The sequence below is a fragment of the Muscardinus avellanarius genome (assembly GCF_963383645.1).
Source record: "Muscardinus avellanarius genome assembly, chromosome: 8".
NCBI classification, from domain to species: domain Eukaryota; kingdom Metazoa; phylum Chordata; class Mammalia; order Rodentia; family Gliridae; genus Muscardinus; species Muscardinus avellanarius.
This window is the reverse complement of record NC_137794.1, coordinates 14,837,836-14,850,131: the sequence shown is the minus strand read 5'-3', so window position 1 is coordinate 14,850,131 and position 12,296 is coordinate 14,837,836. Positions and strand designations below refer to the sequence as shown.

General features: G+C 40.3%; 1 protein-coding gene across 2 annotated transcripts in view; it reads left to right on the top strand.

Annotated features, from left to right (window-relative positions):
* Window positions 1–12,296, top strand: part of RAB23 (RAB23, member RAS oncogene family) — a gene marked incomplete at both ends in the record, with an annotated part of 29,089 nt that continues 16,793 nt past the window's right edge. For both annotated transcript variants that reach the window (XM_080700662.1, XM_080700661.1), the window contains 2 exons: window positions 1–155; window positions 2,229–2,314. In XM_080700662.1, coding sequence (XP_080556788.1) covers window positions 1–155; window positions 2,229–2,314 — 241 coding nt within the window. The remainder of the gene's footprint in view (window positions 156–2,228; window positions 2,315–12,296) is intronic.

Here is a 12,296-nt window from a genome sequence, read left to right as displayed (position 1 = left end):
ATGTTGGAGGAAGATATGGAAGTGGCCATCAAGATGGTAGTGGTAGGGAATGGAGCGGTCGGAAAGTCAAGTATGATTCAGCGGTATTGCAAAGGCATCTTCACAAAAGACTACAAGAAAACCATTGGAGTTGATTTTTTGGAGCGACAGATCCAGTACGTACTTAGCTATTTTGTCCCTTAGGATTTGATTTGTGAGCCATGTCTGAGACTTTCATTGGAATAATAGTAACCATTTACAGTAGCTAAGGCTGGCTGTAACCCTGCAGTCCTCTTTCTCAGCTTCCCAAGTAGTACAAGCGTGTGCCACCATAGCTGGCCTCTTTTTTTTTTTTTTTTAAGACTGGGCAAGTATAGCTGGGCATGGTGACACACGCTTGTAACCCCAGCATTTGGGAGGCTAAAACAGGAGGATTGTATTTCAAGGACAGCCTCAGCTACTTAGTGAGGCCCTTTGCAACTCAGTGAGACCCTGTTTCAAAATAAAGAATAAAAAATAGGGATAGGGGTGTGTCTCAGAGGTAGAATGCCCCCGGATTCCATCCCCAGTACTGTAAAAAATAAAATAAAAAATCAGGCTGGAGGTGTAGCTCAGAGGTAGAATACCCCTGGATTCAATCCCTAGTACCACAAAAAATTAATTAATTAATTAATTAATTAGTTAGTTAATGAAAGTAAAATACTGACATGACTACATAGAAGTTAGGGAATTAATTTGCTTCTGCTCTCAAGAAATACCAGAAAAAATATTTGGGTGGATTAAGTTTGCCTGTGAAAAGAAAATCCTATTTCAGGAAGTCCAGTTGGATTCTAAAAGACCATAGAGTCATACTTTTTGTCATTAGTCTTGAGGACTTTCAAGACTGTTTTAGATTGTAGGAGACAACTAAAATAAGAAGTATTAAACAAATCTGGCTTCCTGGCCCAATATTAATATCAAGCATAATTATATTCATTTACAAGACTAGTTTCTCATCTTTATTCTGGTACCTCCTCCCCCTTTTGTACTTCCATATTTGCTTTCTGCCTGGTTTTTGTTTTGTTTTGTTTTTTGTTTTGTTTCTGGATTGAAGTCGGGTGTATTCTGCCTCTGAGCTATACCCCTAGTCCTTTTTCATTTTGAAACAGTGCCTTGCTAAATTGCTGAAACTTGACTTAAACCTGCCATCTTTCTGTTTTAGCCACCCGTGTACTGGGAGTGTGGGCGCGTGCCACTGCACCTGGCTGCTTACTTCTTTCTTAAGGAGCAGTGGAGTTCAGGGTTTGCTAACTCAGTGCTCGTAGTGACTCAGTAGAGCTGTAGATGTAGCTCAGTAGCAGAACGCATGCCTAGCATGTGTGGGGCCCTGCGTTTGATCCCCAGCACCACAAGAAACCCCAGATACAGTAAGTAACATTAGAGAACATAGCTACTGTGAATAATGAGAGTTGGCTACAGAGGAGTTTTAGTTGGAGAGCATCTTAGCGGGTAAGCCGCTACTCTGCTTACTCTTACTCCATCACTAGGTCATGAGACCCCATCAGTGGGTACAGAGCGTGCGCACTGGCCCAGAGGAGTTCGATTCCCCAACTGCAGTCCAGCCGTTACTCTATGGCTGCTGGAGGAAAAACCCAAGTCATTAAGTCCAATTCACTGCTGAGAGAGGTATCAGCATTTTTTTTTCCGGGTCTGAGGATGGAACCCAGGGGCATTCAACCTCTGAGCTGCAACCCCTGCCCTATTTTTTATTCTTTATTTTTAAAATTTATTATTATTATTATTATTATTATTATTATTATTATTATTATTATGGCACTGGGGTTCCTGGAAACCATTATACCTCCAGGCTGCACTCCCAGACCTATTTTTATACTTTTTTATTTAGAAATAGGGTCTTTTAAGCCAGCGTGGTTGGCTTTAAACCTGCACAATCCTCCTTTCTCTGCCTCCCAAGCGCGGGGATTACAAACGTACATCGCCATGCCCGGCTTTATTCTTTATTTTGAAACAGGGTCTCACTAAGTTGCAAGTGCCTCACTAAGTAACTGAGGCTGTCCGTGAACCGTGATCCTCTGATCTCAGCCTCCTGAATGCTGGGATTACAAGCCTTTAAACGCACTGTACTGAACTTTTCCAGAGTGAAACTGTATAGTTTTAATTCTTTTGAATTTGAAAAATAAAAGTGTACACAAATCTGTATTTTAAAAGACATTTTCCTTTACATATGGAATAAATTCATCTCGTTTCAGGGTGAATGATGAGGATGTCAGGCTAATGCTATGGGATACTGCAGGTCAAGAGGAATTTGATGCAATAACAAAGGCCTACTATCGAGGTAAAATATGGTATTTATTTTTTGTGTGTGGAAATTCTTTTGATTGAATAAAAAAAAATTGGTTCTCTTGTGTCTCACATAAAGATGTCTATCTTTTTCGATGTCTTTCTTTTTGGGCCTAAGTAGCTGAGGCTGTCTGCGAACCACTGTCCTCCTGTCTCAGTCTCCCATGTGCACCACCACACCTGGCTCGCCAGCCTGATTTTTTATTCTTTATTTTGGAACAGGGTCTCACTAAGTTGCAGAGGGCCTCACTAAGTAGCTGAGGCTGTCTGTGAACCTGTGATCCTCCTGTCTCAGCCTCCCAAGTGCTGGGATTACAAGTGTGCGCTACCACGCCTGGCTCTGGCCTCAAACTTTTGGTCCTGCCTCAGCCTCCCAAATAGCTGTAACTACAAGCAGCTGTTTCCTTGCGTGACTTTGTCTTTTAGAATTTAAAGTAACGTCTTCAGTGTTCCTCCATCTCACTGCCAGTGGTGACTGAATGACAACAGCTGAAATCATCTTCTTATACCATGGAGCAGCTTAGCCCATTACGGTTCTATCAGCAAGTGTTTCATGCTCTGCTTCTCCCAGATGTTGTGGGAGATAAAAAGGTATAGTCAGCACACTCACTATGCCTTCTGTGTCCCTTTCTGAACTTTTCACTTTCTCATTATAATTAAAATTTTATTATTTCCTAAATACACTCTTACCCCTGCCATCTTCTCTAGTGGAGGCTGACTTCTTGCCCACATCTTCACATTTCTTAAGACTTCAAGGATGTTGAGCAGGGAGCGTCTTTGTAGCTTCTTATTGTCACCATTTTTCTTCTTTCTCCTTCTGAAACCTCAGCACCTTGAAAGTCAGTCATGAGCATTTTTCCCTGAGTTGTCATCGGCTGTACATCACTTCTTTGGTACCTCTTTCCTAACAACATTGATATCTGGCCCATTTTCTTCTCCATAAAAATGTTCAGGTTACGGGTGTGTGTGTGTGTGTGTGTGTGTGTGTGTGTGTGTGTGTGTGTGTGTGTTACTAGGGATTAAACTCAGGGCATTCTACCTCTGAGCTAAGCCCCTAGCTCTATTTTATTTCTTATTTTGAAACAGGGCCTCTCTAAGTTGCCAAGGCTAGCCTTGAACCTTCAATCCTGTCTGAGCCCTCTAAGTACTAGGATTGCAGGCGTGCATCACCGTGCCTGGCTAAGCCACTATGTGCTGGCTTACTGACTTAAGTATGGATTCACTGTAACAGGCCTTCAACAACTCCCCGAGAGCTTCTGTTCACTGACCTTACCACTTTTTTACTCTGACCCTTTTCATGGCTTTGCTTTGATCTTTCTTCAACTTAGTTTTCCTAGTCCTGTAAACACTCGCTTGCAAACATCTTTTAACCCCCTGTTTTGCAAAATGCCTACCCCAGTTCAGCTCCACTACCTAGTACTTCTTATCAAGCACCTGGAAGGTATTAGAGATCATCGGACAGAACTGTTTTGACTACTTTGAAGCTGTGATCACATAATTTTAATGAACACTCATGCTTCCAGACACCATTTTTTTTTTTTTTTTGGTACTAGGGGTACTAGTACTTACCTCTGAGCTAGACCCCCAGCTCTATTTTACTTTAGTTTTTGCAACAGGGTCTTGCTAAGTTTTCTAAGACTGTCTTTGAACCTGCGATCCTCCTGTCTCAGCCTCTCAAGTGCTGGGAGGACAGCCGTGCACCTCCACATCCAGTCCAGAGACTCTTGATACACTTTCTACTCATGTCTGCTGTTTCTAGCAGAGTGGTTTTCCATCTTCTTTTGTCTCAGCCTTTAGGACCCCTTGCTCTTCTCCACATTTTAAGTTAGCCTCCCCTTCCATCTCTCTCTGTCTGTCTGTCTGTCTGTCTATCTTTCTCTCTCTCTCTTCGTCCCTCCTTCCTGCCCTCCCTCTCTCTCTCTTTCTCACATACTGGGAATTGAATCCAAGAATATTCTACTTCCCAGCTACACCCACGTACCCACAGCCCTTTTATATTTATGTATGCATATAGAAGTATTTATTGTGGTGCTGGGGACTGAACCCAGAGGCATTTTGCCTCCAAGCTACATTCCCAGCCCTTTTTGTTTCTTTGTAAGTCTTGCTAAATTCTTGAGGCTGGTGTTTAACCTGCAATCCTCCTGACTCAGCCTCCCAAGTGCTAGAATTACAAGTGTGTACCACCATGCCTGGTGGCCCTTTTTATTATTTTTATTTTGAAAGAGCCTTGTATAAAGTGACATATCAAGGAAGCTATGGCTTAATGAAAAACCTTGCTAAGTTGCTGAGGGTCTAAGTTGTGAGGCTGGCTTCCAACCTGCAGTCCCCCTGTCTTAGCCTTGCAAGTACTGGAATTAAGGGCATGCACCACTATATCCAGCTTTAAGTGTGTGTGTGTGTGTGTGTGTGTGTGTGTGTGTGTGTGTGTATTAGTTACTGGAGATGGAACCCAGGGGCCTTCTTCCTTCAAGCTACACCCCAGCTTTATTTTATTCTTTTATTTTGAAACAAATTGCAGAGGGCTTCACTAAATTGCTGAGGCTGGCTGTGAATCTGTGATCTTCCTTTCTCAGCCTCCCAAGTACTGGGATTACAGGCAATCACCATGGTGCCTGCTTTTAAATTTCTTTTTAAATCTATTCTTAAAAATAAAAAAACTATTCTTAGCAAGTAGAATACTAGTAGTTGAATACTAAATAGTCCTGAAGACTTGAGAATTGGTAAGGAATTATTTGCTCAGAGTCTCTTAAAATCCCCTACTTTGGGCTGGGCGTGGTGGCGCACGCTTGTAATCCCTGTGCTTGGGAGGCGGAGACAGGAGGATCGCGCAGGTTTGAAGCCAGACGCACTGGCTTAAGAGACCCTGTTTCCAAATAAATAGGTCTGGGAGTGTAGCCTGGAGGTAGAAGGGCTTCCAGAAACCCCAGTACTAACCAAAAAAAAAATCCCCTACTTTGGCTTTGATGAAACAAATTAATCAGATACAGTGGAAACTTTTCTAGATTTTTCACATAAGTCATAACTTCCTTGATAATGTTACCTTATACAATTTGAATCATGTGTGTCCTGTGATATCGCAGAAGTGATATGTGAAACTAGGTGTATTACATAGTGTATCCATGTACTTCTCTGAAGAAGTCTATGTAAACGAAAGTTTCACTGATAGTGACTGGATGAGTTTCATATAAAGGCATACGTTTTTGCTTTTAGACAGGATTTTGCACTGATTTTATCAAAGTAGCTTGCTACTCTGTTTTATTTGTAAATTTAAACATATAAAATATACTTGAGAAGTAGAATGAATTCTTTTTTTTTTTTTTTCGGGTCTGGGGATGGAACCCAGAGGCATTTGACCTCCGAACTACACCCCCTGCCCTATTTTTCTTTATTTTTTTAAATTTATTTATTTTTATTGGTGCACTGTATTCATACATCATAATGGGATAAAAACTTGTGTAGACATACATGCACACATCGCCCAGTCAGCCCCTACCCGATCCCCACCTCATTCCCTCCCCATCCCTCCTTCCCATGCGTGGCTTAGTGGTTGACATCTAATATTATAGCAATTTATCCAAAATTAACAATGATAATCTCACATAACAGATTCATCTGTCTGATGTCAAACTTTTGATCACTTAGAGATAACATTTCAGTATTTCTATTTGCTTTATTTCTTACCAAAGGATATACTTTTCTTTTTTTCTTTTTTTTTTTTTTTTTAGGTAAAACTATTGTACTTTTTTTTTTTTTCAGAAAAAGTCTATCCTAACAAGAAATATGAACTTTAAACACTCTCGAAAAAGAATAAAGCTAGTAGATGTACATTTTCTGATTTCAAACCTTATAGAGCTACAATAATTAAAATAGTGTAGTACTGCTATAAAGGCAGATATATAAACCAGTGGAATAAAATAAAAAGCCTAGATATAAATTCTTCCATATATGGTCAAGTTATTTTTGACAAAGTTTCCAAGAACATTTGGTGAAGGAAATAGTAATCTTTTCACTAAATAGTTAAAAGATAATAATTACATGAAAAATAATAAGATTGGACCCTTACCTAACACCATATGCAAATATTAACTCAAACTAGATAAAAGACCTAAATGTAAATCTTAAGACTGTAAACTTTTAGAAGAAAACCTGGGTCCTAACACTTCACAACACTGAAATTGGCAGTGATTTCTTGGATATGATTTCAAAGGCACAGGCAACAAAAGAATAAACAAACTTCCTAAAAAATAAAAAAAATGTACAATATAAACAGAGTTAAAAGTTACTGATAGAATGGGATAAAATATGTTTTCTTTATTTTGAAACAGGATCTCACTGAGTTGCAGAGGGCCTCACTAAGTAGCTGAGGCTGTCTGCGAACTGCGATCCTCCGGTCTCAGCCTCCCAAATGCTGGGATTACAAGCGTGCGCAATCACACCCAGCCTAGAATGAATTCACATAGCTTAAAAAAAAAAAAATATATATATATATATATATATATTCTATTTTATTTTAATTTAATTTTTTAATTTTTTTAGTTTTTGGTGGTACTGAGGGTGGAACCCAGAGGCTTTCTACCTCTGGGCTACATTCCCAGACCTATTTTATATTTTATTTGGAAACAGGGTCTCACTAAGTTCCTGAGAGCCTCACTGAGTAGCTGAGGCTGGCTTTGAACCTGTGTGATCCTCCTGTCTTTTCTATTTAAAAAATTGTAGGATTTTTGTAAATAGTAATTGAGGTCTAATGAAAACATAATTGCACTAACATAACAGACCAAAGAGGTTGGCCTTTCTAAATTTGTACCAAGGAAAACTGACTTCACTGCCTGCCCTAAGAAACATTTTGGTTTCTTGGACAAGAATGGTGCACCTTGAAGGTGTCATCCTAACGGTGCCTCTGCCACGTAGAGCTCATGCTGTTTTCAGGTCCTCAGAGGCTTCGCTTACAGCATCCACCAAACTCTCGGGTGTTGGAGCCTGGTCTCTAATGCAGAATTATCTAGAGGTGGGCTTCTGGGGAATGCTGGATCATGGCTCTACTTCATTAGGTTAATCCATTTGATAAGCTAGTGACTTGATGGACCATTGGTAGGCGATGCGACCTTGCTGAAGGAGGGAGGTCACTGGAGATGTGCCCTGGAAGGCTGTTTCTTGTTCCTGTTTCCTTCCTCTGCCTCTCCCTTCTTCCTGGACACCGTGAGCATAGCAGCTTTTCTCTGCCATGGCCTCCATGGTGTTCTGCCTCACCTTGGGACCAGAGCAATAGAGAGCCAGCAGACCATGGGCCCAAACCTCCGAACCCATGAGCCAAAATAGACCTCCCTCCTCCTTCGGTTGTTGATATCAGGTGTTTTGAACCCAATGGCAAAAGGCTGGTATAGCTTTCTGTCCACAGCAGCTTTTATTTTCATTCTCTATGGTTGCCAGGTTGGCTCTTGAGCACCTGTATACATGGTATTGGATTGAGAATTATGTGAATACTACTCCAGACTTACAATAGATGGTATTTTTGTCTCCTTGTGAATTTCATCAGCATTGACATTGTTGATTAATAGGTCCTAAATGTAAGGTTTTATTTTTGAGAAAGGCTGTTTGTTTTGTTGTTTGATGTTGTGGGGATTGAACCCATGCTTTTGTACAGTCTAGACAAATACCACTGAGCTACATCCTCAGCCCTGTTTGTATTTGGGGGGATACTGGGGATTGAACACAGGAGCAATTTACCTCTGAGCTACACTCCTAGCCCTGTTCTTATTTTTTGTTTTGAAACAGGGTCTCACTAAGTTGCTGAGGCTGGCTTCAAACTTGTGATCCTCTTGTCTCAGTCTCCCAAGTACTGGGATTATAGGCATGTACCACCACACCTAAGTCAATTTGTATTTGTAACAGGGTTATTTCCACCTCTTTCTCCATATTCTCAGGAAAAAATAAATTAAAAACCTAGATGGAAAACCAGAATGTAGTAGGATTACAATTAAGATTCTCATTATTTCCTTTTTACTTTCATTGCTTTGTTCTCTGAATTCTCAGCATAAATATGTAAATTCTTTTCACAAGGAAAAAGATAGGTTAGGCTTTTTTTTGAGATTTTTGACAATTTAATATGACATTACTTTTTTTTTTTTTTACCAGTATGCTTGTTTTTGAAGAACATATTTGCTATAATGTATATATCTTTTTTTGTTTGTTTGTTTTTTCTTGTTTTTTTGGTTTTTTTTTTTTTTTGTGGTACTGGGGCCCTCTACCTCTGGGCTACACTCCCAGACCTATTTTATATTTTATTTGGAGACAGGTTCTCTTAAGCCAGCTAAGGCTGGCTTCGAACCTGCACGATCCTCCTGTCTCAGCCTCCCAAGTGCAGGGATTACAAGCCTGTGCCACCACGCCTGGCTATTGTGTATATATCTTAAAAAGACAAATCTGTGTGAACCTGCAGTTATCCCCAAATAATTTTTCCCAAATAATAAATTTAAGATAAAAGGCGTGGTGGCACATGCCTGTAATTCTAGTACTTAGAAGGCTGAGACGGGAGGATCACAGGTCTATGGACAACCTCACAACCTAGTGAGACCCCATTTCTAAACAAAAAATAAAATAGGGCTCAGGGTGTAGCTTGGAAGTGGAAAGCCCCTAGGTCCTTCTCTATTACCAAAGAAAAAAAAAGGAAAGAAAATAAATAAAAGACAAGCCAGGCATCATGATGCACACCTATAATCCTAGTACTTAGGAGGCTGAGACAGGAGAATTGCAGATTCAAAGACAGCCTCAGCAACATAGTGAGACTCTTAGCAACCTAGTGAGACACTGTTTCAAAAGCAAACAGAGAACCAAACAGACTAGGGGTGTAGTTTGGGAGTAGAATACTCCTGGGTTCAATCTCTGATACCACTTACATACATACATACATTAAACAAAGAATAAGTAAAAGCTAGATGTGGTGGTACACGCTTTTAATCCTAACATTTGGGAGGCAGAGACAGGAAGATCACAGATCGTGGACAGCCTCAGCTACTTAGGTCTTTTGCAACTCAGTGAAACCCTGTTTCAAAAAAAAAGAATAAAAAATAGGGCTGGGGGTGTGGCTTGGAGGTAGAATGCCCCTGGTTCCATCCACAATACTGCAAAAAAAAAAAAAAAGTAAAAGATGAAACTGGCCAATGTAAAAATGATTTATGTGTAAATACAAAAGAAAATATTGGAACCATCTAGTTTAATTGGGGGACATAATTTGTGTCCCCAATAAAAAAAAAAAGACCAGATAGTTTAAGATATTTCAATCTCAGCCAGGCATGGTGACACGTGCTTGTAACCCCAGCACTTAGGAGGCTAAGACAGGAGGGTTGCAGGTGTGAGACAAGGTTCAGCAACTTGTAAGACTCAGCAACCTAGCAAGACCCTGTTTCAAAACAAAAAGTTAAAAAAGGGCTGCAGATGTAGCTCAGAGTTATAGTGACCCTGCCTTCAATCTCCAGTACCACATACAAAAAAATTTAATCTCCTATTGTAGGTACTGTCAGTGCTTTCATCAATTTTTGTCATAAGACTGTGTCTGAGATTATTTATTTATTTTTGTGGTTCTGGGGATGAAACCCAGGGGCTTTTCTACCTCTGGGCTATACTCCAGACCTATTTTATATTTTATTTGGAAACAAGGTCTCACTAAGTTACTGAGAGCCTCACTAAGTAGCCGAGGCTGACTTTGAACCTGTGTGATCCTCCTGTCTCAGCCTCTCAAGTGCTGGGATTATAAATGTGCGCCACCACGCCTGGCTTGTGTCTGAGATTATTATTATTTATTTTGTTTGGCTTATCTAGTTTGTCATGTCCTTACTGTAGTTTAGAACTTTCTAGGTCTCCACAAATCATACCATTTTTCTTTAATAAGTCTACAGAAATCATTCAGTATCAGAACTGAAAAGGACCATAGTTATTACTATTTACATCTTAATGTATTATGTTTCACTTAGATTGTGTTTCACTTAGATTCAAAGACTTAAACTTTGGTATCTCCATACATACATATGTATATACATATGTATACGTGTATGTATCTATGTACTTTTCTTTTTAGTATTAGGGATTGAACCCAGTGGTATTCTACCTCTGAGCTACACAGCAGCCCTTTTATTTTATTTTATTTATTTATTTATTTATTTAGTGTGTGGGGGGGTACTGGGGATGGAACCCAGGGGCATTTTACCTCCGAGCTACACCTTCAGCCCTATTTATTTTATTTTATTTTATTTTATTTTGCGGGTCTGAGAGTGGAACCCAGGGGCATTCGACCTCCAAGCTACACCCCTGCCCTATTTTTTATTCTTTATTTTGAAACAGGGTCTCTCTTAAATTGTGGAGGGCCTCACTAAGTATCCGAGGCTGTGAACCATGATCCTCAATCTCAGCCTCCCAAAAGCTGGGATTACAAGTTTATGCCACCACATCCGGCTCCCTTTTTATATTCAAACAGAGTTTCACTAAGTTGCTGAGGGTTTTGCTGAATTTGTGAGGCTGGCCTTGAATCTGCTACCTCTCTCTTGTCTCAGCCTCCCAAGTACTCGGATTACAGGTATGTGCTATTTTTTCTCTGTATTTAACATTTTACCTCAATGTTGTCTTAAATTTATATATAGATATGTGAAGATGCCTCAGAAAACTGGGAGTGGATCCCCATATGATCCATCTGTACTCCTGGGGACTGAAATCAGAATATTTTAATAATCCATACATAGCCATGTTTTATAGCAGCACAATTCATAATATTCAAATTATGGAACCAATCTAGGTGTCCATCATTAGATGAAAGAATCACAAGGACGAGGAAGGAAACGGTTCAGATAATGTTATATCCCTGTGTGGGGGTGTCACGGTCAGCCTCACCCACAGGAAGGAACGCGGCGGGAGGGGAGGGAATTGCACCCAGTGCCGTGCTGCCTGTGTGGGTGTATGGCGTTTTTGGAGGGGGTTTGCTGGGGGTTAAATTCAGGGGCCTTCTACCTCTGAGCTATACCCCAGCCCTATTTTTTTTTTTTTTTTTGGAACAAAGTCTAAGCTACAGAGAGCCTCACTAAGTTACTGAGTGAATGTATGACTTTGAATCTCACTATGATGTAGAATCATAGTGTGCCAATAGAGGTATACATTTTTTTAAATAGATGTCTGTTAAAAACTCCTGTCTGTCTGTCTGTCTGTCTGTCTCTCTCTCTCTCTTTTGTGGTACTAGGTATGGAACCCAGGGGCATTCTTCCTCCAAGCTTCACCCCCAGCCCGATTTTTTTGTTCTTTATTTTGAAATAGAGTCTCATTGAGTTGCAACGTGCCTCACTAAGTAGCTAAGGCTAGCCATAGACCAAGATTCTTCTGTCTCAGATACCAAATGCTGGGATTACAAGTATGTGCCACCATGCCCGGCTTTATTAAGAGCTTCTCTTAATAATGTAACTAACCTTCTATAGCCACCTGTATTACAGTGGCATAGAGAGTGAGAAACAGACAGGTCTTTAGTTTCATCTTTTTCTAAATTGTAAACATAAACATATGCAACAGTGCAATTCAAATTAAGGAAGAAAATAGTATATGTAAATTTGAGAAATTCGGTGTTAAACATTCTTTGGAGTTCTATCAGAATGCTTTAGGTTGCTAAGCACAGAAAAGCAGTTACAAATTGGCTTGAATGAGAGACAAGGCATATTGACTTGTTTGGCGGACAAGTCTACAAGCAGACAGTTTTTCCCTTGGTGCAGACGCTGCCTTCCTTAGTCCCCTTGGCCTTGCCACCGCGTGTGAGGAGCTCCTCCTCGTGCTCAGTTTCCTCTTGGTGCAAGGTTTCCACCATGATCTAGGAAAGCCACATGCCTGATTTATATATCCTTGGGGAGAGAGGGTTACTTCCCAGAACAGTGGGCCAGAGTCCTGAGCCCTGGTGCTGCGATTAGACCACCCTTGCTTGAGTTATGACTATTTAAATCCTTGAATTCATG